General features: G+C 60.0%; 1 protein-coding gene across 2 annotated transcripts; it reads right to left on the reverse strand.

The window, feature by feature from the left end:
- Positions 1-347: 347 nt before the first annotated feature.
- Positions 348-27913, reverse strand: ELF3 (E74 like ETS transcription factor 3). Of its 2 annotated transcripts, none has more exons than XM_033099480.1 (14): positions 27374-27913; positions 25445-26795; positions 24929-25099; positions 24497-24718; positions 24215-24310; positions 23962-24081; positions 23741-23830; positions 23540-23656; positions 22657-22852; positions 18605-22144; positions 16923-18064; positions 13665-13906; positions 10927-11296; positions 348-388 (listed from the first exon to the last, which is right to left on the reverse strand). In XM_033099480.1, the coding sequence occupies exons 2-10, from the start codon at positions 25620-25622 to the stop codon at positions 22030-22032; spliced, it is 1305 nt and encodes a 434-aa protein (XP_032955371.1). In that variant the 5' UTR covers positions 25623-26795; positions 27374-27913; the 3' UTR covers positions 348-388; positions 10927-11296; positions 13665-13906; positions 16923-18064; positions 18605-22029. The 2 variants fall into 2 exon arrangements, with proteins under 2 accessions (XP_032955371.1, XP_032955370.1); XM_033099479.1 differs by having other exon boundaries at positions 10927-11097; positions 11169-11296; positions 25445-27913.
- Positions 27914-27949: the final 36 nt, after the last annotated feature.

Genomic DNA, 27949 nt, shown 5'->3' on the forward strand with positions numbered 1-27949 from the left:
TATCTGGAAGAGAAGACAGTGCCAAGATTGCAGGTTGACTGTTTGATAGCACACGAGCACATCTGTGCCAGACTGCAGTTATCCCAACACTCTCTTCCCACCAACTTACGTGTATGGTTTCCTGTACCCTCCCTGACCCAGCTTTGCACTGAGTAGTGGATTAAATAAAGCTCAGACAAGTGCTTACTGTTTATGTAGGGTAACTCGCACTGATGCTTGGAGGTCTTTCCGATAAAGGACTTAAATCTTGGGGGCTCTTCTCAGCGGGACTTGCTGCTTCACTGGGCAGTAGGTGGTGGCGGCATCTGCTGCTACTCATGACAGTGTAGAGGAGAAAACGCTTTTTCTCTACCCTCTTAGGTTCAGTGACTGGGGTGGGTGAATTAAACTAACAAAAAAACAGATGAACAGGAGAAAAGGCATAAAAATATTGACATTTACTTGATGTTAGTGTTTTTATTTTTATGTGCATTTAATCCGGGAGGGCAGAATGTTATTAGGAAATGCTTTCTGGAAGAGGTGCCTTCTAGACATAGGGTAAGAGTTAATCAGGCAAAGACAGAGAAATGAGTTTTCACAGTGGAGGAAATATAATCACAAAAGCCCAGACACATGAGGAGTGGTTGGGCAAGCCCACAGAGGAGCCGAGATGGCGGGTGGGAGGAAGAGGACCCCAGTGATGTACAGTCAGGCGTGGGGGGCCTCTCGAGGCTTTATCCTGAGGGCAACGGAAAGCCACAGAGGATTGTGGGTATGAGTGTCGACTCGTACTTCAGGAAGATGAGTCTGTGGCAGAACGGAGAACAGATCACAGGGGCTGGGGAGCAGGAGCGGGCATAAGGCCGAAAGCCCATGAGTGGGCCAGTATGGCAGCCAGGTGAGAGGTGCCGATGGCCTGCGCCACGGGAGTCGTGTTGGTACGAGAGGACGCTGGCAGTGGCCCAGATGGTTAACCTTGGTTCTGACTACAAAATAAGGCATGCTCTTAAAAGTGGAGCGACAGAGCCTTTAGAGTCCAGACGCAGGGCCACTGCCCCGTCCCCCAGCATGCGGAGGACGCTCTGGACAGGCCACCCTGGCTGGGGGAGCAGGGCACAGTATCGGCCCCTGCGGGACATGGCTTCTCCGCAGGACAGAAGAGGCTTCACTTGGCATATGTCTGGGGTTCTTTCCTGGTAGCTCAGCCTAGACTCTTGTTGCCCGCCCAACATCTGGGAGCTTTCTTTATCCATCAAAACAAAAACCCCTTTTGCTTAAAATACAGTGAATCCCACCGTCCACAGCTAAGAACCCCAATGACGTTAGCAAAGTGGTAACTAACGGGCAAAGTGTTGGAATGACAGGCTCAGAGGTATAAACTGGGTATGGAGGGGACAAAGCAGCAAGTGGCTGATAGACAGAGGGACAGGTGGGGCACCAGGGCACTGGGGAGTTTCAAAATTATGTGTCAGAAATAAAGCCTCTGGGGCGGCCGTTGGTTAGATGGCTCAGTTGGTTAGAGCGCCAGCTCTCAGTAACTAAGTTGCCGGTTCATTGAATTCCCGCATGGGATGGTGGGCTGCGCCCCCTGCAACTAAGATTAAAAACGGCGGCTGGACTTGCAGCTGAGCTGCGCCCTCCACAACTAGACTGAAGGACAACGACTTGGAGCTGATGGGCCCTGGAGAAACACACTGTTCTCCAATAAAATGTATTAAAAAAAAGAAAGAAAGGAAGGAAGGAAGGAAGGAAGGAAGGAAGGAAGGAAGGAAGGAAGGAAGGAAGGAAGGAAGGAAGGAAGGAGGCCTCGAAGAAGCTGTGGGGGGAAGGAGAGCGTGGGCAGTTCAAGATGTGGGGGCAGGAGGGTTCAACCCCAGGCCGATCTGCCCCTGGAAACAGGCAGCTGCCCTGTGGTGGAGGGGATGTCTCCGGAGTTGAGTCCAGGACCAAAGCGGTGAGGGGATTGGACGGGGCTTCTCCACAGTCTTTGAAACCACCCAGTAATGGAGGACGGCAGACCCAGTGCAGAGCCCCATAAAGAATGAGGCCCAGTAACCAGCAGGAGGCAGGGGAGTGACTGAGGGGAGAGGTGGCAACTCTGGACGGGAGGGGCCTTGCGGGCACCTCGGAGGCTGGCCCTGCTGAACAAGGGCCGGCCTGGTGCCCCCTCCCTGACTCAAGCAGGCCCTCCCCCACACGGCCCCTGGCTCCCTCTGCCAGGGCAGCAGCCTGCCACCGGTTTCAGGCCCTTCTGGGGAGGGAGGAGGCTTGGGTGGGGCTGCCAAAGTCAACACAGCCGGCTCCACAGGCAGGCACTGGTCTGACACCTGCAGGCCCAGGCTTTGGCCTCTCCTGGGTCACCTGGAGTTTCTCTCTCCCTCCTCCGTGTCCATCTTGCAGTCTGGTCACTGATTTTCAGGACCACAGACCTGCCAGCCTCCCCGCCCTTCCCCCAGGCCCCAGACAAGCCCTGGGGATTTTATCCTCTAACAGAAACTCCCTGCCCCTGTACAGGTGACTTTACTCTCCCACGTAAAAGCCTTGACCTGACACGACCCTCCAACTCTTCACTGTGGGCTCCTGGAGACGTCTGCCACTTCCTCTGATCCTGACTGTTGTTTTGTCAAGACCCCTTGCAGTGAGGGGACGGCTGTAGCCCAGACCCCCAACTGCCAGCACATTCTGACCTGAGGTGCTTTCCCCCCTCAAGAGGCCGGCACGCTGGTGTCAAGGTGGCCGGTCCCCACCGAGGTGACCATTGAAGTAAGCCTGTGTTACAGGGAGGTTATGCCAGTAATGTTGCGGGGATGGGAGGGTACATCTAGCACTTTCTGCTGGTATTGCCCCCCAAAACGAGCCATTCTGGTCTCTGCAAGTCTCAGCCCCAGCCCCTGGATGTGCGTCTCCTGGATTCCTCCGGCTGAGCCCAGCTCCCTGCCCTAGAGCTGCCCCTGACCTGGAGGCCACTCCAGAGTCAGGGCCCACCTGGGCAGTCACATGGAGACAGAAGATGGCAGGGAGGGAGGATGTGGGCGAGAGGGGGTCACTGGGTTGGGTAGAAGCTCCACCAATCCGGGCTTCCCTCCCTTGCTCTGGAAGGGGAGCAAAGCTCTCGCTGTCTCCTGGGAACTGATTTGTTTTGCAAAATCTGAGGGTGTCCTGCGTCCAGGCCCAGGCAGCCACGAGAGCAGGTAATGGCCGCAGACCACCCCTCACTGGACAGACGGCTGCATTGGTGCCCCTGTCTTTCCTACTTCCAGTGTTCTCCAAGCCTCCCAACCCCCAGATTCTCTGCACCCCAAATTCCTCACTCCCTATCCTGGTACCTTTTCACTCAGGTGTGGGACCTGAAAACAAGGAGCCAGCCCTTCCCCTAAACAGAGGGGGGCCACTGAACCCCCCATGCAGCCTCATAGGAGTAAAGACTGCTTGCATTTGGGGTGATTCAGAAAGGGGCCCCCTTGCACCCCTCTGGGCCCAGCGTGCCCCTTGGGCGGGCAGTGGGATGTCACTAGTGCCCTTTGCCCACCAGGGGCAGGCTTAGGGGAGCCACCAGCTGCCTCTCCCAGCACTGCCTTGCCCCCCACCCCCACCAGGGGCAGGGCTGCCCTTCCTGTCACAGAGGCTCCCTGCCGGGCGGTCCCCAAGCTGCACAAAGAGCCCTTTGTCTGTGTTGGAAACAATTGTTCTCCCCTTTATGGAAACATGGGCTGCGTCTGGTAATCAGGCTCTGAGAGGCAGGATCAAAGGGCACAGCAGTGGGTGCTGGGGGTACAGAGCTGTCCTCCAGCTACTGACAGCCTGGCATCGGCCCCAATCCTACTTGCCCAGAGCCCACTGAGAACACCCTTTCTGCCCTGCTGGGCCGGGGGAGCTTTGGAGGGGAAGGGAGCTGGGGGGCCAAGGAGGACAGGGTGGGTCCCCCCTCCTGGCACCCAGGGCTCAGTTTACAGGCCTGCCAGCATGGCACTGGGTGTGAACGTGCAGAGACGCACCAGGTGAGAGGGTGGTGCCTGGCTTGGCCCAGGGCCAGCCCCCCACCCAGATCCTCAGTCAAGGTGGGGGGGCAGCCCCTCAGGCTCCCAGGGGCCTCTTCTCCCCATTTGCTCTGCCACAGGGGGAGGTCTGCCCACAGACTCTGCCTGTCACCAGCTCCAGCCCCGTGCCTCCTCCCACTGCCTGTCTGTACTGCACCTCACCTGTGGCCCTCCCCACTTCCCCCCACCTCCCACATGGGAACAATGGGGGGCTGGCCTCCAGGGGCCTTCCCTTCTCCACCATCCCACGCATCCAGGGCTGCAGGCCCAGGACACACAGCCTCCATGAGTGGGTCCCACATGCCTTTTTTAAGAACCCAACAAAAACAAGTCCTAGGTCACGTGGGGCTCGAAATCAGTCCTCCCTCAAGGTTGGTGCCTCCTGGGCCCATGTGACAATCAGAGCACAGAAACCACATGATCAGAACTAGAAGGAGCCTGAGGGACAAACCCGGGTCTTGTGACCGCACTCGCCCAATCACAACCGTGGCGTTTGTGATTCCTGGGAGATGGTAGATTTTGTCGGTATTTCAAAATAACGTAAGGACCGCCCTCCGAGGCCCGTCCACATCATCTCACAGACGGGGAAACTGAGGCTCAGAGAGGGGCGAGCTCTGCAGGGTTAGTGGGTACAACGTCCCAACCCCTGGCCACAAAGGCGGACGGACCCCTCTCTGTCCTCTGTGTGACTTTTCTCCCTGCTGGCAGCCACCCACTGAGGCTTATGACCTTCTCCAAGGTGAACATTAATTAAAATGCCTGGGAGACCCAGTCCCTCCCTGGAGGAAGCTTACAATCAATCAGAGATGGACTAGATAAGGGCTAACATGGGGATGTGAACAAACACGCAGCCTGCGCCCTGGGATTCCATCAGAAACACGCCCGAACAACACGCGGGAGAACTGGAATGGGACGGACGGAAGGGCCTGCAGCCAGGCCGGAATGGGCAGGAGCTCAACACCTCTGCCCCTGGCTGGCCCCGGGTCGGGCATTGTGGGCCGGTACACGAGGGACCCACGGGGTGGCCAGGGACAGCCGACCAGGTGGCCCGCAGCACACCATGTAAGAACTGAGCCCCAGACTGGGCCGTGGTGTGGCCTGGGCCCTGCAGACAGAGGGAGGAGGCAGGGGTCAGTCCGCGAGTGGATGTGTTTGGGACGAAAGCAGAGGAACAAGGCTAAACTGCAACGCCAGCTGCCGAGAGCCAAGATATAGGACCAGAGTCAAGGCCCCGAGGGAGCTCAGGAGGGGCGCAGGCTGCCTGTCTGGGACCGTGACACAGGCTCCTTGCTGTGCCGGAAACCTGACTTGGGGGCAGAGTTCCTGAAACCGGCGAGACTGGTGGGCTTGTCCAGTGCATCCCACTGTTACCAGCTTTCTCTGAAGCTGTATCTCCCTGGACTTCAAACAGCTGCCTCTTATCTTGGCCTAGCCCAGGCACTTATCAGGTTCTAGAATAACAGCTTTCCAGGCTGCTAGGAGCCCAGTGCCAGGTCTGCAGCCTGGCGTGGGGAAGGCGATTGTGTCTGCCCTCCTTCGCTCCCCAAGGCCCAGTCTCCCAGCCCCCCACAGCCCCTCATCACAGTGAAGAGAGACAGGAGACAGGCTGACCCTCTATCAAGCCACCTCGGGCAGGGGCAGAGCTAAACAACTTAATTTAGCCCAGGGGTCCACTGGCTCACTAAGCTCTTAACGGACAGGTGCTAAACCCCCTTGGCCCCTCATCAGGCCTCCTCTGAGAATATTCTCGGCTGCGACCCCCTTCAGTGAGGGAGAGAAGCTTGCCAGGGAGAAGGAGGCCAAGGCGCCTTCCACCCTGCCCGGAGAGGTCACCTCTCCCCTGCCCAGGAGCACGTCACCCTCAGGACTTTGCAGCTAATGCCCAAGGCGGAGATGGGGCATCTGCAGCATGGCCAGGCCTGGGATTCAGCCTCCTCACCACCCCCAGCGCCCAGATCCACACGGAGCTCAAGGCGAGTCCAGGAGGCCGGTGCTGACACGGCCTCACCCACCTCGCACCAGGTGGCACTTGGCCCAAAGCCCTACTGAGACAGGAGCAGGGGGCCAGATGCCCTGTACCTTGGGGACAGGGCGGGGGCACAGCATCACAGGCCCAGAGGGACTCGTGCCAACTGCCCTCCCCGCTGTCTCCCCTGCATTCACTGTAGGGATGTGTATAAACTTGGGGTCCTAGAAACTTCCGGGGACATCTGTCAAAGTTGGCTAGACCCCCTATTTCCTGGCACGATCACACCTTAAAGCAGGTGCCAGTGAGGAAGAGAAGCAGAGTCACAGGCAGAATTAGGGACACGGAGCCGTCACCCACAGTAAGCACAGGCCTGTGTGACTGGAGCACGGGGATGAGGTGCCAGGATCAGGGGAGGCGGAAGACGTGGACTCTCAGGTCACGCACGGCCCCCTGAGCTGGGTCACGGAGCTTGGACTTGACCCTCGCGACAAAGGAAAGTCGTCAAAGGCTTAAGGAGGGGGCAGGCAGCAGCAGCAGACGTGCAGGCTGGAAGACCCTCTGGCTGTTGGGGGTGGGGAAGGGCCCTGCAAGGGGACAGACACAGACGTGCAGGGAGGACACGGGCACCTGGAGAGAGCCCACAAGTGCACACGCATTTTTCTCAGGACGAAGACCCTGAACGCCAACCTCCTAGCAGATGAGGGTCCTCAGAAGTTTTCAAGTGTTTGTGAAAAAAGGGTCTTCGTACTGCGAAGGCTGGGCCCGCCTCCAGCCACAGGGTGAGATGTAAACCCCTTTCTGGGCCAGGGGCCCGGCCTGGTGCTCCAAGCCCAGGCCTCCACTCCACAGGGCAGGCCGCCCCCTCTGCCTCGGGTGCCCCTCTACCTCCTGGCAGCGGTCAACAGCTGGCACTGGGCCTGGCACAGGGCCGTCTCCCGATCAATATGTTTGTTTTATACATGGTGAGCTAATCTGCCGTCCGTTACCTCCCACTGTGAGGAGTTTGGCTTCCAGGTTCTGCAGTGACCCGGTCACTGGACATCTCCACGCGGGCCGCGCTCCTTGAGGGCTGGCACTGCGTCTCTTTTGGGTTGGTGCCCCCCACATGGCAGAGCGGAAGCACTCACTCAGTGCTTGCGGGTGCCTGACACCTCTCTGAACCGTCCCCTCCTACCGCTCCCTGCCCTGCCCCCCACCACACGCTCTGCAGCCAGTGGTTCCTCCAGGGACCTCAGGCAAGTCCAGCCCCAAAGCCCAGCTGCACCATTTAGTGACGGCTGGTGCGCCCTTAGCTTCCACCTCCACCTGGGAACTGTGGGCAAGGATGGCACAGACCCACCAGGGGGAGGGAGGGCACAGTCAGCCGAGACTGGCATCCGTCGAGCCAGGGCTGACCTGCTGTCTCACACCTCAGAGGCCCTGTCCTCAGAAGGCAAGAGGCCCAGGCACGGCAGACAGCAAGGACATCCAAAGTGAAGACGGCGTTTTTGGGTTTATAAAACCGAGGAGTAAGAAGGGCAAACGGAAGGCTGGCTGGCCAGAGTGGTGACAGCGTCGAGGCGCCTGGAGGCTGCTGGGGTGCGTGTGCACTGGGGTTGCAGGCCAGCCATGCTCCTCTGGCCCAGGCGGGCGACCGCGTCGTTTACTGTCCAAGCTGGGGGACCGCTCTCAGCAGTCACAGAGGAGCCACGGGCAGAGACCAGGACGGCCCAGGTTCCGTGTGGTGAGTGTGATGATGGTGACGCTGGCACTGACTCTTCCAGGCGGGCGTGGTGTGAGGGCCCGAGCTTGACCTCATTTGATCCTCAGAGGTGGAACGACCTGTTTTACAGGTGGATGGCACCGTTTACAGGTGACTGGATGAAGGCATACGCCAGCGAGGTCGAGTCACCCAGACGGTGACAGCAGCAGGAACTAAGGGCAGGCTCGGTGTGCCGTGTGGGGGCTCCACGGGGGCCTTGCCGAGACCTGGGACCCTCCCTTCCTCTGGAAGCCGGCCCACCTGACCCGGGAGGCCGTGTGCCCCAGCCCACCTGGCGCAGGCCGTCCCTCGCGGGCATTCCTTCCTTCTTCTGAGCCCTGCCATCCCTGTCCTAGCCCATCCCCTGGTGGCCCTGCCATGCATACCCCTTCAGCTACCAGCTAAGACCCCAACCCAGGGTGTCTGCTGAGCTCCAGGCTGCACACCCAGGGGCTCCCGGGCACCTCCGTGCCCCTCGTCTTGAGGCAAAGCCCCCGGAAGGGGCTGAGGTGACCTCTGGCAGGGGGCACATGTGCCCCATGGGGTCCTCTCAGCAGAGCTTCTGACAGCTGCTGGGCGGCCACGAATAGATGTGACATGGGGCGGGTCTCCTGAGAGCATGCTGAGTCCCAGGCGGGGTCGGAGACGGTTCCCATAGATGCAGGGTGGTGACAGGGCCAGGCTGGCGGCGTGAAGGCCTCAGGGGCTGGCGGGGACTTCGGTGTGTCACCTCGTGGTTGTCCCCTGTGGGACCGTGGCCAGAACTCTAGACCACCCCCCGTATTTACTGGGCGCCCCAAGTTTGGGTAGTAAATTAGTTTAAAAATGACAAGGTCTGTTAGATTAGGCTTTTGGGCCCTGAATTCTTTAACTCTGGTGACAAAGCTGTGTCTCCCCCCCCACCCCCGGCAAGGAGGGAGGCTTTCTTTCACAGGAGGTTTTCATCCTGCTTCCAAGGGAACAACAGTGGGCCAATGAGTCCTTCCTGCACCCGCTGCTTCTCAGGCAACTTCAATTCAGAATGATCAGCGTGTCACCAGGGACATGGGGGCCGCCTGGGCCCTGCCACCGTGCGCCCCACGTGCAGTGTCCTTACCAGCATCTGACACCCGCATGGCACACGGGTAACAGTCATCCAACAGCGACAGGATTATTAAGTGGGTCTTGCCCCAGCGTCCTCTTCTGTCCCAGGACCCCATCCGGGGGCCGCAGGGCATGCAGTCGTCGCGCCTCCTCAGGCTCCTCTTGACTGCGGCAGCTTGTGGTGCTTCCTCACTTCAAGCATTTGACGCTTTTGTCCTGGTGACCTCAGCTCCACAAGCCACCGTGACAGGGACGCCTCCGCCGGGGGCCCCACATCCCTAGATGCTCTTCAAGGGGCTCTGGCCACCAGTAAATCTGCACAGCGTCCGTCGGGCCACCTGCCACGGGAGCCTTCTCGGGGGCCAGCCGGCCCTCTGTTCTGTGTCCCTCTCCCCGGAAGACCCCATCGTGTCCTGACTCAAAGCCCCCAGAGCTCGGGTCATTCATTCACTCCGCGCTGGCTTGCTCACGTTTTAAATGATTGTTACAGAGCAAACACTGTGCCCGAGACGCTGAGGCTTCGCAGTGAGCACCAGAGACCCAGCCCTGTCCACGGCGCCTGTCACAGCCTGTGCTGGGTGACAGTCAGCCATGCTTTTATTCATTCATCCAACAGACCGACTGAGCAGTTCCTCAGTACCAGTCAGTGCTGAGTGCCCAACAGTGCTCAGGGCACAGTCCCTGAGTACTGGGGGTGCCCGAGGCTGGCACCTCAATCCACAATGAGAAGCGGCGTGGCGAGGGCTCTGATGGCCGGATGGCCAGATAGAAGGATGGACAAAGGAGAAAGGAGAGGGAGCGAAAGGCGGAGGGCTGCTGTGTAGGAATTTGAGTCCACGCCTCGTGTCACCGGAGTCTCGGCCACAAGGACAGAAGCTGCCAGACTCTGCCTGGTCCTACGCATGCTTCAGTGCCCCACAGGTGTTCATCGAGTCATGGAAACCTGTCACCCAGTGGTGGCCAGGTTTATCAGGGGCTCCCACTCAGGCCTGCCCAGGCCCCACACCACTGACCAGACACGCAGGGATGCACTCGCCTTGGTCTCCTGCAGCTTCCTGCCAGGTCCTCCCAAAGCCCCTTGTGGGGTCAGCAGGACCTGGCCCTCCAGATAAAGGGCCTTGGGGAACAAAACCAGAAAAGGCAGTTTTACTAGCTCCACACCTGCCTTCATTCCCCCAGGATATGTTTCCAGTGAGGCCCCCAGGCCACCCACTCTGATCTCACCAATCTGCCCTCCTGGGGAGTGTGTCTCCTAGGATGACCCTGAGCAGGCCAGACCAGGGACAGTGGGTCAGCCCAGCATGGCCAGCCGGTCCTCCACAGGTACAGTTGCCCTGGGTGCTGCGGCAGCCAAGATGACCACCCAGCTGAGGGCTTTGCAGGGTTCGTGACTCGAGCCTATTAGCAGAGTGCTGTCACCCAGCTCGGCCGGCCACTGGCCACCGGAGCGGACATTCTGCCCTGTCCTCTGGCCCAGGGCCCACACACCACAGCTGCCCACACACCAGCGGACCAGCTCAGGTTACACCGCTGTGTCCAAGGTTACGAGGACTGGTCTGGGTGGGAGGGCCTCCCCATCCCCCAGGAAGCGGGTGCAGGATGATCACAGCAGGCCGGGTCTGAGGTCTCAGAGCAGTTAGAGCGTGCGGTGGCCTAGTTGGCATAGGTACCAAGAGCTGGGGCAGGTGCCCTTCCCTTCGCCAGGGTCCACTGGTTGGTGCCTCCTAAGGCCACTCTGGGCTTGTCAGTACTTGCTCTGTGCACCTAAGACAGCCTCCGTCCAGCTCAGCCCTTCCCTCACCGACCCCCCAGGCCTGGGAAAAGGGTTTCAGAAATGGCGGCAATCCCCGCGGCCATTGGTCTCCGGGGCCTGCGCCTACAGCTGCGTTACCAGCCTCTGAGAGAGCCCCTGACACCATGGCGCCGTCTCCTTTGCACATAATCCACCAGCAAAACACCCCACACGCAGCCCATCCCTCACCACCCTGCGGCCCACGCCCTCTACACGGCCCCCAGTGAGCGCTGAGAGCCACTGTCAGGGGGGTTCCACCGAGCCCTCAGATGACAGCCCACTCTTCACACCTTTGCTGGCAGCCCCTGTGCCTCCTGTGTCTCACCTGGGTCCCCGGGCACTGCTGGCTTCAGCACGCAGTTGTTCTGTCCCTCCAAAGTACCCCACTTGTCCGTCTCCAGGCCCGGCTCCTGTTTCCTGTTCCCAGAGGTCACGTGTGCCCCAGACGGGTCCTCATTCACATGTCACGTGCTAGGAGAGGCCTCCCTCCAACACCCTGCACAAACGAGAGCCTTTCAGATTGTGCCTCCAGCATGTGGCCCGTCACCCCAACACCAGAGCACGCACCTTCATGCGGAATGACTCAGGGTCCTTCTTGACTCGGCTGTTACCTGCCTCAAGGTCCCCAGGGCACATACCTTCTCTGTCATGGTCACATTGTATCTTCAAACGAGAGCTGCTCAGTGGAAACGTTTCTGAGAAAGAAGCGACGTAAACAGTTTACATATCGTCCCCACACTTACACTGAATTCTAGGCTTCCCAGGTTTCTGGGACATATTGGAGACGGTGACACACGGTCGAAACATCACGTGTTGAAAGAACAAAACGGAGTGAGGCATGCTGCTGCACGGGGAACCCTGAGAACATGGAGCCAGGCACAGAAGGCCCCGGGTTGTCCAGTTCCGTTGTGTGAAGCGCCCAGAACAGGCAGATCCACGGGGCTGTCGGGGAGGAATGGGGACGCACTGCTAATGGGGGTGGGCTTCTTTTGGGGTGCTGGGAAGTTTCTGGAATGATGTAGTGGGGACAGTTGCACAGCTCTGTGAATACACTGGAAAGCACTGGCCTGCACACTTTAAACGGAGAGTGTTACGGCAAGTGAATTAAACCTCAGGACAGCTGTTAGTTTTTAAACACAGTACATGGTTATTATACGATTCAAATGGTGCCACAAAAGGTAAAAAGAACTAATGAAAAATCATCTGAAATTACACCCCTAGAGATAACAAGTGATAACCTATTGGTGAGTGTCCATCAAATGTCTCTGTGCACACAGACACACAGAAACACAGACAGACACAGACACACACACACACACAGTCGCCCTCAAACTTTCTTGAGAATAAAACACGCCCTCGGGAATCTGGGCTCACGCTGTGCTAGGGCCTGGACAGGTCTGTGGTGATGAGGAGGAGACCGGGGGGTCAGGTTTGAGACCCTCCAGGCCACCCTAACACCCCAAAGAATCACGGGAACTCTTACGTAAGGGGTGTCTCATTACCGATGCCCTGCTGTCGCCTGCTCTTTCCACACCCCCTCCATCCCGACAGCCCTCCCTGTGAATACATGGAGCCCTGCACACCCGTCGACGGTGCACCTGTCGTGTGTGGACACTGGGAGGACACAGGGGCTCACGCAGGGGTCGGGGGAGCTGCCGGGGCGCCCACCAGGCGTGCACGGCAGGCAGTCAGAGGACAGAAGAGGCAGGGCGGAGAACACGTTTCACGTAAACTTGGTGGTTAATCCCACTGGAGGAAGAAAAGTCTCCCACTGGGTCACACCCGCCCAAGGCCCTGGTCCGACCTGGATCTGCCTGGAACACACCTGGGGGCTGCAGACCCCGGGGGCTGGACACCAGTGGCTCTTCTGTAGAGAGAGAGCCTCTGTCTCCTGAGTGTCCATCCGATGGGCCTCCCTTGACACCTCTGCCCCTCTCGAAGCTCAGGGAGGGACAGAGCCCCTTGGCGATAAGGCAGGACAGAGTCCAGCCACTGCGCTGTGGGTGGTAACTAACTGGTCAAGGGGGCCAGTGGCTCAAGCGTGGATCCTACTGCCAGCTTTCTTCTCTCTGCCTCCACTTCAGTCTCCTTCTAGGAAATGCCCGCTGAGGAAGGAAAGTCTTGGCCTCCTGCCCCTGGGGACGTGGACGTCACTCCCTGGCCTCCCTGGGCTGTGAGCTCCCGGAGGCATCTTGCACTCTCGAGCGGGTGAGTGCCTGGCACCAGTGCTGCCATGGAAGGAGCTGAACTAGATCCCCAGGCCCCAGTCACCTGCGCCCCACCCCCAAGGCTCTGCCCGACCTGTCCTGCAGGTGCTTCTGGCTGGGAGCCAGCAGGGACCAGCGCCCAACTCCCTTACGGGAAGGAAGATGTAAACAGAGGACAAGGGGCAGGTGGAGGACAAAGGCAGTGGGCTCTTGTTGGCACCTCAGTCAACCCCAGGCTGCTTACATCACACCCCAAGGGCTGGCACCGGGCGCCGGCACCTGCCCCCACAAGGTGTGGCACACAGGGCCGTGAGCTGCCCATTTACCCCCCACGGTTCTCGCGGGGCTGCCCAGGCCGCTGTGCCCCTCCCGGCCATGGTCTCCACTCCACCGAGGCCCTGCCAGCTCGCCGAGGCCCAGGACACAGCGAGTCAGCAACGGCGCGCAGCCATTGGCCAGAGCACGCCACATGGCCGCGCGAGCTGAGGAGGCCTGTTAGGTTTTGTTTTCCGTTTGGGGCACGCGAGAGGATGTGGAGGCCGGGAGGCTGAGGACATGTGAAGGGCATCAGCCACGAGCAGCTGGGAGCCGGGGGCAGGCGCACGCCGCCCGCCTCTCAGGGCCACGGCCTTTAGGAGGGTACGAGTGCAGGGCCTCCCGCGGCATTCTGCGGGTGTTTACCGACGACGCCCCGCCAGGCACTCCTCCGGTGTCCGCGTCCCCAGTGACCCCAAGACCCCGGCCTGCCCCAGGGACGAAGGACGTTAATGCACACGGGTCAGTGTGCCGTGCGTTCGGTGGTGATGGGGGCTGACGGGGGCGGGGGGGGGCGGGGTGCCTCAGGATGGCCTCCTACCTGCGAGGAGAGTATTGAGTCAACGCCTGAGGACAGCGTGGGAGCTTCACCGTGAACCTCCAGAAACAGCATGGGGCCCAGCAAAGAGGCCACACAGACCCCAGGGACCAGCTTCAGGGGCACGGATGGGAGGACAGCCGGTCTCTCGTCAGGGCCTCCGAGCGGCTCCGTGTGGACTCTAGTGACAGCAGAGGACGTCACACACCGCCGTGGCTCAGCCCGGACCGCTCTGGCTCTGGCTGCTAGGTTATGGAGACAGATATTACTACCTTATTATGTGTCATTATCTGCACCGTATGTATCACTAGCACCTTATTAGTTCAATGTTAGCCATTAGTTTAACATTTTTAAATTGTGATACAATGTACATAGAATAAAAGTTACCTTCTCACAGCTTTGAAGCACACACTTGGGTGGCACGGTCATGCTGTCCTGTGACCACGCCCCTCTCCTCTTCCCAGACCGGAAGTCCGACCCATTAAACACCAGCCCCCAGGCCTCCTCCACCCCCGCCTGACCCTCTAGTCTCCATTCCTCCCGGGACCTCTGTGGGTGGCAGCGTCAGAATCTGCCCCTTTCTGTCTGGCTTACCTCACTGGTCATGTACAGGGGAGCCTACTTAAAAGGAAAACGTGAGAGCAAATCGTAGTGGAGGGGGTCTGCCAAAGAGGCCGTGGCACGAGGTGACTGGAGACGGGAACCGAGCGGCTAGAAGAGCAGCCGTCCTGTCACTGAGCCCGGCTTCTCAGGACAAGCCCAGCACTGGGTGGGGGGCTGCAGGAGTCCCGCTGGGAGCTCCGGGAGCAGCAGCGAGACAGACGGAAAGGTCGAGTGGAAGGGGACCAGCGGGCGTCACTCAGCTCTCCTGGAAGACTTCGCATTCCTAGAGCCCTTGGCAGGGGGCTGTCGTCCCCTCTGTAAGTGCCTGATGGGCAGCCGACCGATGGCTCCACCTCCACAAAGTGCCCTGACCCCATGCCAAGCCTCTGGGGCCATGTTCTGTCACCTGTCTGGCTGGGCAGGGACTTTGAACTGTTGCTGACCCAGATTCATCCATGAAACCAGTGGGAGCCAGCTACTGGCTGCCCCATGTCCCAAGGACCTGAGTCATTAGGAGAGGATGCTTAGGGCGAGTGCTGAGCATGGGGGCAAGGGGGACCCCTCTGAGTAACTGGGGTGGCTTTTCATGCACCTAGCACTGCGTTTCAGCCCTGTTTTACGGAGACGGAAGCACCTGCCCCGGATCCCACAGCAAAGCCTGACAGGACCCCAGTGCTATGAGCACAGGCCACCCTGTCTGTGTCCCAATCGTCTTCCCTCAGTCCTGTCCCCAGCCTGGCACCCACACCGTCCCCCACCTCTGCCCTTCCAAACCAGTTCCTTGCACCCTCGTCCCTGCCAGTTCTCAGAGAGCAAGGCCTGTGATGAACTGATTCACATGCAGGCAAGATGCCACCCTTTTACCTCTCGACTGGAGCTCAAGGTCCTCAGCCTTGCCAGAGGTCGCCAGGTAGGGGGTCAAAGGTGATACTTAATGGCCACTGATTTCTTCATGAAATACGAGGTGGCTGCATTCATTTACTCATTAGGCACGTTTTCTGTTACCAAACCTCCACCTCTGAATGACAAAGTCCCCTCCTCCAGCTTCTAACGGTGCTCACTGCTCTGGACGCCTCACAGATGGCTCTTGGGGACCACCGGCTCCTCTCACAGTCTGCCTAAGACCCTTAGGTTGCCATGTCTCCTCTGTGCTCTCAGCTTCTCCCCGCCACCCGCTCCCAAAGCCAGCGCCACGGCAGCATCACACCCCCGGGCTGTCTGTCCGTTTTCTTCTGCGGCACCAGTGACGTTCACACAACATCACTTCTTATTATTATCCTCCATGGTCCTCAGCCCGGTGGCCTCACCCTCCGCCTTCCCCTCAGGTGCAGCCAGATGGTGGCTGGGGCTGTCCTTCCAGGGAACCATGCCGCCTTCTGGCCGACGGCTAGCATCCCGTTCACTTCCCTGTGTAGTGGCCTCAGCGGGATTCTTCCAGAACACTTAGAACTCTGTCACCCCGTCACCAACACCTGAACCAAACGAAGCATTCATGGCCTGTGAGCCTCTCAGCCCCGTTTCTAACACCGCACCTGGAACGCTGTGTTCCAATCCAGCTGGTTTCTTACCACTCTGTGCAAACGGGGCCTTTTCAGGCACCTTTACCTTTTCACACGATCACACGACGTTCTTTCTGCCTGGATGACTCCCATCTCTGTGCCCTGTGAGTCCCCATCTTCCCAGAACCCACCACACTGGTCCCAGGGGCTGCACCCTGCTCTTTGGTTTCAGAATCGCTTTGTGAATACTTTCATCGCATTGTTGATCCCCAAGAGTGGTCAGTGTCTGCTCACCCAGATGACCTCACGAGGGGAGAGTCCTAGTCCCACTTCCTTTGTGTCACTAATGCCTGGCACGCCGAGAGCGCTTCCGTGAGTCATTTTTAGTGGGTGCGTAGTATTCCAGATTATATGGACATGAGTCATGCCGCAGCTGATGTATCCCAAATAGCAAAAGACGTGTCGTTTGCTTCACTTGCTTTGAATTACTAATGTTTATTTTTCAAAATAGAAAAAGACTTTTCTTTTCTTTTTTGTTTTAAGAGCAGTACAGGCTTATTGTAACAGAAAATTCAGGCAATACAGACAGGCATGGCAACAAACAAACAAAAATCTTGTGTAACCCCACCATCCAAAGGTAACCTTTGCTATTAACCCGATGTATTTCTTCCCAGGCTGTTTCCGTTGATGGACACCTTTGGTCATCTCTACATTTGAAAACCCAAATTGAGACACACGAACATGCTGCTACACAGCCAGCCCTCTTCACCTAACAGCATTCCACCTCATTAAATACTCGCGTATCCTTTCCTAGTGATTCCACAGTGCTCATGGGGCGTGTGAGACGATTTATTTAATAAATCCCCTCTCCTTGGACATCTTGGTTATTATCAAGACACCATGAGTCTCCTTGCAGATACATCTTTGCACATGTATCTGATTATTTGCTGAAAACAGATTCCTTGAAGCTGATTTGTTGGATTGCCAACTGGCTCATTTCAAATTGTCTGGCGTTGAGTGCTCATTTCACTTACTGCCTTGACTAACCTGGCCTAAGTCCTCTGTGCCACGGTTTTCTCACCCATAAAATGGGGATGAGGCCGACCCACCACACCAGAGGGTTGTGACGATTTAGAGTTTGCACCTGTAAAATACTCACGGCATCTGGCGCGGAAGAACTTCTCAATAAAGTGGCTTGCTTTTTTTGTTTCCACTATTTTATCATCTTTTTAAAAGTGCTGCGATGGTCATCCTTGCACCAACAAAAGAGTAGGTCTGGAGGGTGAGTTGCCTCCAGTTCTTGGGCTCCTAAGGAGGAGTCACCGAGGGGCCACTAGGGGCTCACACTTGAGCAGAGCTTTAGGCGGACCTGTGTCCCTTCTCCTCCTCACCGGCTCTGGACATCAGGAGCATTCTTCTTCTTTTTTTGCCAGTTTAATTACAAAAGGTAGTATCTCCTGCGGTCTGGAGCTGCTCGCTCTTCAAACAACGCTGGGGAAGAGCCTGGATGCTTCCGTCTGCGTTCTCCAGACTGATTCTACTTTCCCGAACCCCAGCTTTTGCCCAGCCTGCAGCTTTCCCTCGTGGTTAGAAACCAGCCAGAGATCAGGCTTGCGATCTCAGGACTCTAAGTCCCAGCATGCCTGGCAAACACATGGGTAGATGAGGACGGACTGAAGAATGCTGGGACTTCCCCCTGTGTTGCTGCCTGGGTCACTGAGGCTGGCAGGTGTGGAGGTGGGCAGGTGAGACTGTCATGTGGGGCCCTGGGCGTGGTTTCTTGGATCAGCTCCAGAGTTGACACGAAGTTTCCAGTAACGGGTGGCTGAGCTAGGCTAATTGCTACTGCTGCTGTCCCCGCCCAGCCCAGCACAGAGCAGGAGGGGGGAGGGAGAACAGAGGGGGAGGGGAAGTGCACGGCAAGATGAGGACGGGACCCTCCTAATAGACAGCCCTCTGAACAGCTCAGCAGTGGAAAGCCGCTTGCTCCTCATCCTCCCGGAGGCCTCGGCTGTAGGAGTCACCTGTCTTACCTGGAGGCTGCTGGTGATTTCAGGCACTTGAGCAGCAGGGGGACGCTTGCGCAGCTCAGCCCCTCAGAGTGGAGTCAGTTGTGGGGTGGAGGAAAGAGATTCCAGAAACCGGCTTTCAGGTCCAGGTGTCCTCCACGCTGGGTCCTGCGCAGTGCAGGCACATCCTACCTCGCACACGTCTTGGCAGGTTTGCGGAGACGTCTGAGGCACTTCTTAGGCTCCAGCCTCGACGCCCTACACCCTGGTGTCCTCTCCTCTCCTGGGTCCCCTGTGGTCGACATGAAGCCAGTGAACACTCAGTGAACGCTCACAGAGAACGAATGCATGTGTAAGCACTAACTTGGCACATTGCTTGGCACCTAATAGGCGCTTATTAAGGGGGCATACTATGTGACTTTGAGCAAGTCACCTTCCTTCTCTGTGCCTCAGTTTCCTGGTCTACACAGTGGGACTAGTTCACCCAGACCCAGTGCTCCATACCACAAATCACGGGTAGGTGCTACAGGACTAATTTAGGCCTGTTCTTCCTGCAAAGAAACACGGGAAGAGCCATTGCAGAGCTGAACAGGTTGTCCCTCAGCAGGAGAGGGGTGTCTGCAAGGGACAGGGCTGCCGGGCGGCACTGGCCTCTGGGCCTCTGGTGGAAGCCGTCACCAACAGTCGGGTGCACAGGTGCCCGTGACAATGGCCTGCGCTGGCCTGGGCGCAAATGGTGTCAATGTGAGACAGTCGGACCCTCCCTCGTTTCGGGGGCTCTGGCCTCGTCCCACCCCCCTAGTGGAAGGGATTGGATGGGCTCCAGACTCACCCGCTCTGCCAGATTTTCTGATTTCTGAAGAGAAGCCACACCTCCAAGTTATTCTCTGAGAATTGTCCTGATTTCAAAAAGTTGGCAACATATTCCTGTTTTGGTGACTGCTGAGGACACATCTGCAGGAGAAGGTGTGTGTGTGGGGGGTCGGCTCTGAAAGGCCCGGGGGCTGCAGGCAGCAGGGCTGGCTGCTCCGGCAGGCGACCTGTGCCCTCGTCCAGAGGACCGAGCTCGGAGGAGCCCCGAGCTTGGTTTGTGCTCTGGAACCTTCTACAACTTTCACAGCAGCCCAGGCTCTGCACTCGGGCCCTGCCGGGAGGCGAGGCCTGCCCACCTGTGGGAGAAGGGCCCAGGCAGGCCAGGAAGTGCCTCAAGGAGGGGTCGGTGGGTCCCCAGGGAGGAGACGAGCAGTGTAGATAGAGACTGAGGCCGTGTGAGCCTGGGGGGTCAGCCCACGGTGGGGAGGCTGTGTGTGTGTAACCTGTTTGTGTGACTGCGTGTGTGTATGTGCGTGTGTGTGACTGTGGTGTGACACTGGGTTTGTGTGACTGAGGGGTGCGTGTGACCATGTGACAGCGTGTATGCAAGTGTGTGCTGAGGGGGCAGGGAGAGTCACAGGGCCGTTTAACAAATATTTATCGAGCACCTTCTCTGTGCCAGGCGCTGTGTCAGGCGCTGGGATGAGTAACCCCGTTGCTGCCCAGAGACGCTGACAACCCGCTCGAGGAGGGAGAGCCGTGGAAGCAAGTAACCGGAAAAGAAGGGCAGATCGGAATAAACCGTCAATACAAGCCAGTCAGTCCATCCTCCTCGCCCAGGGGGGCAGGTGAAGCAGGTGTCCCCTGAAGTGGGGGGCAGTGGGCTGTGGGAGAATCCGGGAAGGCTGGCAGGCAGGCACACCCAAACGCGGGAGGGGTGACCTCCCTCTGACCTGCGCAGCAGCACAGCCAATCCCATGGAAGCAGATAAGAGGTGACCAGCAGCTCTGGGCCACGCCCAGGCGGAGGCCCCCCCTTCCCGGGGACGCTAGGTGGGAGCCTGCAGGGGCCCCACTGGTGAGAGTCGGGAGTAAGGGGGGCGATGCCGATAGAGAGGGTGCCTGGGAGGGCGAGAAGGGCCAGCCCAGGACTCTGCCCAGCTCTGCAGGGCCCTGGGGGAAGACGTGAGTAAGAAACACATCTCTGGGGGGGGCAGAGGACCCCTCCTGTCCCCAGCACTGCCCAGGTGCCCCCCAGACTCCTCACAGAGCGGTCACCTGGGCTCCCACCTGGAGGCGGGAGTCCTGGGCTCTGGTGCCCTCCTCACCTGGCTGGTGACCTTGGACCAGCCGCCATCTCCATCAGGGACATGGGCTGTGGTGCGGCCATATGAGATAATGGGGTGAGGGAAGCACCTTGTAAACCGAAACAGGACGAAGGTCAGAGGGTGGCACTTGGTGGCACCTCCCTTTGGCAGAGGATGAAGTGGCTGGGCCCCACTTCCCGCCAACACCTCCAGTGTGGGTGTCACTGCCCCCCTTAGAGGGAGGCGGGTGGAGCGGCTGTGCCCTGGGTGCCCAAGGCCCATCCTCCTCTCTTTGCAACGAGGGTAACCTTGCTCTGGGGCCCCAAAAACAATGTGGGTGTAGAAACCAACACGGCACTAACACATGCGAATTCTCAAGAAACAGTACTGTTAGGCTAACCTGCCGAAGGGGCCTCAGAGGGGATGTGCCTGGCGGGGAAGCCCCCAGGTCTGCCTGGGGAGAAGCCTGTGATGTCACCCGTCACCTCTGAGGTCACCTGCTCACATGTCGAGGCAAGCTCCTTCCAGATGGTTCTAGGAGCTTCCAGGGTCTCACAGGACCCGCTGCTCTCTCCAGCCAACTTCCCCACGGTCCTCTGACTGCCCGTTTCTCCAGAGCAAACCCCACTCCCATGCACACAGTTTTCCAAGAGCCCATCCCGACCCACGCTCCTTTGGTGAATAATCTCGTATTTCTAAGACCACTGACCAGCATTTCAAACTTATAAAGCGGGGCTTCGATGGGCTCAAACTTAAGGACCTTCCCTGTAAGCCATTCTTCATAAGGAACCCTATATGCAGCACCCACATGGAAATGTCCTCTCACAGGCTCCAGACGAGTGACAGTCCTGGGCGTGCTGAGGATTAAGCCATCAGCCACCAGCCCCGGGGCAGGTGCACCGAGACACAGCCTGAGCGGCCTTGGCTCGGTCACTGGCCTGTGGAACCCCACCTTCTACATCTGTAAAATGGGCATGACAGACCCCCTTGTCTCATCCTGGGAGCGACGAGGGGGCCCAGCGCCGGGCACAGACTAGGCTGCCGACGGCCAGTCCCTCCCTGCCCTTTCTCGTGGAGGCTCATCTGTTTGCTTTGTTTGCTGCCTCCATAGGTCACAACTGATTTCTTGTCAGATGACGAGAGCTGGGATTCGGGTTACAGTCAGCGTAGAGCCACCTTGGCTGGAATGCAGAAGCATCTCTTCCACAAGGCCGGACATGCAATTCTAGGCTTCTGATAGACCTTCAGGTCCAAACGCCACCTCGCCACATGGAAGCAGCCAAAGGGGGCCGGCGTGGCCAAGGTCACCACACACCATCGGGACTTGGCTCTGAGCTCAGGCCCTGGAAGCCTCCGTAGTCGTCAACAGCTTCACGTCCTCCTGGCCCGCGCAGCACAGCACAAAGCCAGGCCGTGGCTCCGGGAACCCCGCCCTGCAGCTGGCCTCAGCCTCCCCTCCGGCCGGCCGACCCCGCTCGGTCCGTCTCCCAGCCCCGAGACCTTAGCCGATCCGCCACCCACATTTCAGTGCACAGGCCGCTAAGACGAAGGTTACAAAAAGCCCAGAGGGCACTTTATTGGAGGTCTGTGCCTCCACTCAGAAGAAAGGAGCCGGGCCCTGGCTAAAGGTCCCGGCACCCCTACCCCTCGCAGGCCCAACCGACAATGGTCAGTGTGGCCACGGCACTCAGTGGGAGAGGAGTGGGGAGGGGGCTGTCTTAGAAAAAATAGATTTCTATGTACATCTGACGTATTTATAGCACATAAATTAGGGAGCGCCCTAACCCCCGCCCGCGGGTCCAAACCAGTATGGAAAGAAGGTGCAGGGTGTCCTGTCCCCTCGCTCACGGCACCCTGGGCCTCAGGCCTCCTCGCCTCCAACCAGGCGCCTACAGGAGGACGGCGGCGTCTGCAGCCACATCTGGAGGGGCCTTGGGAGGCACCAGTAAGGGAGCGACACGCGCGGCACCATCGGCGGACAAGTGACTTCAAACCCTGGGCTTGTAATTCCACGAGCAGCTGGCGGGGGACAGCGGGAGCCTCAGCTTCCCTGCGCAGCACCGCGGGAGCTCGCCGGCCGTCCTCCCAGAGGGGCTGCCGGCCTCAAGTCCATCACTTTCCCGGGTCCACTGGGACCCTCAGTTCCGACCCCCTGCAACCTCCTCCTCCTTCCAGCCGCTGGAATTCTTGCCAAACTTGTAGACGAGCCTCCGGCCATCCACCCGCTCCAGGATCTCCCGCTTGTAGTAGTACCTGCACCAACACGGGCGGTCATTGGCGCCCAGCCGCCGCCCATATCCCCTCCCGGCCCCACGACCCATCCTCTGGTGTCCTGTCCTCACCCGCTTTCTGAAACTCCTCTCGTCCCACCTGCAAGGCGGCAGCGCTCAGGCCTAAACTGAGACCGGGCCACCGTCTGCCCTGCTGATCACTCTGCTCTGTGCTTGTCATGAAACTGCTCGATTTTAAGGCTTAGTAGTGATCTGGGGGGAAACTGAGGTCCAGAGACAAGCAACCTGATTGCCCTGGGCGGGGGCGGCGTGGGCCTGGCCAACAAACGCTCTCTGCACAGCGTGCCTCGCGGGCCACGCGGAGATGCTGTCACATTTCCCTGTGCTGCTCTGTGCCAGCCACCGGCTCCCTCCGTGTCACCACGCGCTCCACGAAGTGGACAGACCCGCTGTGGCGCTCACGCTACAGGACGCGCAGGTGGGAGCGCGGACAGCTGTCCCTGGCCCCCCCGGGGGCCCGGCCGGGCCGCTCACCTCATGGCCCTGCTCAGCTTCTCGTACGTCATGCTGCTGTTCTTCTTCTTCTGGCCCCACAGCTGGGCCACGGCCTCAGAGCGCAGGAACTTGAACACGCCTTCTCGGCGGTCCTCCCACTTCATGAGGCCCTCGTTGAGCTCCGGGTGGATGAGAATGTCTCGGATGAACTCCCACAGGTGGGTGCCCCTGGGGGCTGCAAGACCACAGGCGTCAGCAGTGGCCTGGCCACCTGCCAGCACACGCCCACGAAGGCCGGGTGCTGTCCCAACGGGGAGCCCGGGAGGCCCGACTCTCACATAGCACAGACGTGCTCCTGCTCCAAGACTGACCGAAGCCTGGCTGGGACGTCACAGTGACGGGGACACGCTGTGCTGTGGCCATAGTTAAATAGCAAGCACACCAACAGCTCACTGGCTCGGCAAGTATGGGACCCCAGAGCCGGCTCCAGCCTGGGGGGCGAGGGGACCGCTTCCTGGGAGCAATAAGCCCCTGGCGACAGGAAGAAAACAGCCAGGCCCAGAGTGCTTGCGAGCGAGGGGACTGTGTGTGAGGGAAGCGCCTCGGGGCAATGTCCCGGTGGGGGGGGGCCACGGCCGACGGCACAGAAATCGTCTGTGGGCTGCGGGTCCAGCGCCCAGGCCCCATCCTGGATCTGAGCCCTCCCCACTCCCGGCAGCTGCGTCCTCACACCACCCAGGGCGCCCCTCCCAGCACGCAGGATGGGGGCAAATGCAGAGGGAACGTCCTCCAGCAGCTCAGTGTCTCCTCCTTTCCGGCACCACCATGCCAGGCTCTGCAGTTGGGTGGTGGCCAATGCCACACAGCCCTGGCCTGTGCGTGGCCATAAGGAAGGGAGTGGGCGCAGGGGACAAGGGCTCACCATGTTTGCTCTTCTTGCTCTCCAGGCTCTCCCGAGACTCTCTGGTCAGCTTCCGGGGCCGGCCCCGTTTCCGCTTCCCGTGCTTGGGGTCCCCCTTCTTGTAGTCGGGAAAGCCGTCTATGGAGGGAGCGGAAGGTCAGGAGCGTGGGGCCAGGGGAAGGGCTGGCCCCAGCACCGCCCACTGGGACGGCCGCCACTCACCACTGGAGAAGAGCTTGCTGTCCGTGGGATCGAGGTCCACGTCACTGCCACCGGAGTCTGAGGGGTGGGAGCTCTGAGAGGCGCCTGTCCCTAAGGGAGGTGGGCTGAGTGAGTCCCCCTGCAGCCTGTACCCTCTGCTGGGCACGGGTTCCAGGCCTGGGCCCCAGGGTCTCAGGGACATTTGGGGGAAGGAAGGCTGCGTCTCAGGCGAGGCTCCTCACCTGTGATGGAGACATCGGAGCTGCCGGGGGACAGGGCCCCTGTACTGCAGCTGCTGGGGTAGCAGGGGCTGGCCTGCTGGCTGTCGTCCAACATCTCCTGGCCGAAGGGGCTTCCGTGGTCTGGGAAGAGGAGGTGAGAGTTCAGACGGGGCGCAGAGGACCGCGCACGGACAGCTGAGGCCACCCAGAGGCGTGATGACCTGCTGACCTTCCTAGGTGGGGAGACAAGTCTAATGGGGGAGGTGGTTCTCACCAGAGGGGCCTGGGTCTCCCAGGGTCTCCTGGAAGGACATGCTGTCCTTCTCGAGCAGGTCAATGATCCAGCTGAGTTCATCAGGAAAGCTGGAAGCTGATGAGGATGGAGGGAGGGGTCAGCACCCAGGCTGGCGTCCCTCCCACCCGGCTCACCCTCAGGGGCTCTTGCTGGCTGGTCCCTCCCACCGCCTTGCTGACCTGGGCTCAGGACACGGGGCCAAGCCCTGCACCAGCCTCCCTAACTGAGCGGGTGACCCGGGGGCCCAGGGCCTGGACTCACAGTGGTCCCACAGCTGGGAGTAGAGCTGGTCCCCCAGAGGCCCAAACACCAGACGCAGCTCCTCGGGGGCGCAGCTGCAGAGTGTGGCCCCATCCATGTCACAGCGCGAGAAGTCGATGGTGCTCGCGTCGAACTTGTTCTTCTCCACCTGGTAGCTGATCCAGTCCAGCACCTGGGCCTTTGACCAGCACTGGGGCTGCTCGCCCAGCCAGCTGGCCTTCTCTGCAAGGGGCCAGCACAGCGGCAGTTCAGCCTTCCCGGCCCAGCTCTGTGCTCGAGAGCCCTCCCAGGGCGGCGTTCACCTGCATTACCCGCTGCTCAGCCTCTTACCAGTGCCCCAGCCCCCGCCTCCCTGCCTGACCTGTCCACCTAGCAGGCTCCTAGGGGGCCTTCTCCCCCCACCCCACCCCCACCCCACCCCACCAGACGCACCTGCGCCCTCCAGCGGCATGTGGGGACTGCTCAGGGACAGCACCAGGTCATCAGCCCCAAAGGTGGCAGCGGGGGGAACAGAGGCCAGGGAGGGATCCTCAGGGCTGTACATGGCGCTGAAGTAGTTGCTAAAGACGTTGCTGATCTCACAGGTGGCAGCCATGAGGCTACCTGGGGAGACATGCAGGCTGGTGAGGGACGAGCTGCCTCATCCCCAGCCAAGCCTGGGGACATGAAGGTCCCCATCTCTCCAGACACCCCGTGTTCCACAAGGGCCAAGACCTCAGAGCTGCTAGGGGCACAGGCCCCCTGCCGCGCCCGCACCTTAGCCGGAGGGCCCTGGAGTGGGATGGGCAGTCATGTCCACCCGCTCCTCCCAGGGATGGTCCCTAGGCTCCCCGTTGCCTCCCCTCCTGCTGGGGACTCCACACTGCAGAGCCGCAGGGGGCAGGTCAGGACTGCAAAGCCCCTTTGTCCCCAGGCCCAGGCTGCGGAACATGACAGGTTGGGACCTACCAAGTGGCAGTGCAGGTGTGGCAGGCAGGCAGGTAAGGGCCGGCAGGCAGGCAGGAGATCCAGGTAGCTGGCCAGGTAGCGCGGGCGGCTCCACGCCTGCCTGCCCTAAATAGCCGCGTGGAGCCCCTCCCCGCCAGGCCTTCACACCGCCCGCCAGTAACCTGAGCTGGTGGCTCATTGGACCCAGGGGATTTCCTGGCCTTTAGACTGGGCGCCTGGCCCCAGGTGATTTGCATATTTTGTGCCACTTGGCCCGGGTCCTAGCTGGCGTGCTGGGAAATCAGGCCTGGCTGGTTTAATGATTGTCAGACGGTCATCCCGCACCCTCTGGGGTTGGGCACAGGGCACAGGCCTGGGCGGGTGGTGGGAGGCTCGCTGGGAGGAGAGCTCTGTACTTTCGGCCACCCTCAGGCTCAGGAAATTCCTCCAGAGGGTGGGGGGCAGGCCTGGGAGGCAGGGAGCGGCTGGCGAGGGGGGAGACCTGGGTCGCAGAGGCTGCTAGCCCCAAGCGTCCGGAGATCTGAGGACAAAGGGCCCAGGAGGGAGAGAAGGCCCAGACACCTTCGGGGCCCCACACCCCAGAACTCAGGCTGAAACGCTCCCTAGGCAGAGTCCATGGGCTGCTGGGCGGGGACGGGCCTGCCAGCCTCGCCCAGGGCCCGCGTCCCCAGCCTAAGGCCTGCTCACTGGCACCTGCTTTGCTGCAAAGGTCTTGGCCGTCTCGGCCTGCTCGGCCCCCACAAGCATCAGCGCCATTGCAGCTGCGTGTGGAGACCTGGCCCTGCCTGCTCATGCCTCTCCCGGGCCCCCCGCGGGGCTGCGGGCGGTGCAGCAGCCCACAGGGCTCTGTGGGTCCCTCTGTCTGGTCTCCCACCTCATCTCCTCTCCCGGGCCGGCACCTCCTAGTGGTCAGAGCCTGACTACCCTTGTCACTCAAACAAGAAAAGGGGCCTCTACCTGTGATTTCCCATTTTCACAGGCACTTTCAGCACAGTCCCCTTTCATCCTCACAAAGCCGTGTAAGGCAGGGAGGGTCGCCCCCTTTACATACACAGAGCCCAGGCCACATGGGGCACGTTAAGTGGCGGGGCCTAGACTTAAGTCCACCGACTGGTGCCGCTGCTCTACGCCGCGTGTCCCTGGCTTCAGGGGCCTCTGTGCAGCTCCACGGCTGGCCATGCCGTCCCCAGGGCAGCGTGAGGCCCTGACATTGGGCTGCTCTCGAGGGACCGCGTCCTACAAACCCCACTGAGGCCCTGAGTGGGGGCAGCATGGGGTGGCAGGACGGAGGCGGGAGCCTGGCTTTCCGCTGTTTCCCCAGCTACGGGATTCTGTGCCTCAGTTTCCCCATCTGTAAAAACAATCATAAGGTTGTTTGGACCTTATGATTGCAAAGATCTCCTTCAGACCTGGCTCCTTCTCCTCTATGACGTAAGCTCTGAGTATCGCTCTCCTGGGGGTTCACTGCCCAGCTCAGGGGTGAAGGGCTTACTCAGAGAACAGGGAACTTGCCTGCAGGGCTGCCCTCTCCTTAACCCCGCAGCCCGAGGACTAAGTGCAGCCTGGTGAACCTGCTTCTCACCCTCCTTGTCTCTCAAACTGCAGGAACCCAGGGGACGGCTAAGGCCCAGGGCCCCCTCTATTGGGGGGGCAGGAGGGCTCCCAGGATTTTCCCCAGCCCCCCAGGGGCCTCCCCCAAGGAGCCTGAGGCAGGCACACCCTCTGCCCAGTCACTCAGCCTGGAATGTGGGAGAACCGGCTCCCAGCCCAGGACTGCTCACAGGCTCAGGCCCCGAGAGCAGCAGGCTAAGGCTGCCGAGGGTGGGGCCAGAGGACCAGAGAGGCCGAGAGGAAGGACAGCGGCCCCCTCGCCTTCGTGGGAGACATGGGTCTGAGCTGAAGGGTTTCTCAGGCCAAAGGCTCACTCACCACCAAGTGATCATGTCATCAGTAGCCGGTGCTCTGACAGGTGCTGCAAAAGCCTGAGCTTTCAGCTCAGTGCCTTGGAGGCTGGGGTGGTCAGGGGGCTGTGCGGTGGAGGCTGGGCAGTGCCCTCCCCATGGCAGGGCACAGCCTCTTCTCACACACGGGCACGCGTCCCAGCCCTCAGAAAGGACAGCCACGGCCAGCAGGACGGTTGGGTGACCACCAAGGTGAACGAGACGGCAGGTGAACAAGTTAGTGAGGATGCGGAAAGTCCACGGGTCACAGGGGTTGTCACAGAAAAGCCCCAGAGTGACCGTTATTAGGGGCTCCTCGATGCTGTAGGTTCTTGTGCCAACAAGGAGAGGCCACTGGTCTCAGAGCCGCTAAGCTGGACCGTAAGTGGGGAGCAGGGAGGCGTCTGGATAGCCATAAAATCATCCTTGCCTGGGACATCCTGCTAGGGACAGCCCTGGAAAGGCTTGCGGCCTAGAGCGTGTACAATCCTGGGCCCCAAGACCCTCTCTTGAGACCCACAGTCCCCTCTCCTGGAAAGGCTTGCGGCCTAGATCGTGTACAATC

Source organism: Rhinolophus ferrumequinum, chromosome 27 (assembly GCF_004115265.2).
Source record: "Rhinolophus ferrumequinum isolate MPI-CBG mRhiFer1 chromosome 27, mRhiFer1_v1.p, whole genome shotgun sequence".
Lineage (NCBI taxonomy): Eukaryota > Metazoa > Chordata > Mammalia > Chiroptera > Rhinolophidae > Rhinolophus > Rhinolophus ferrumequinum.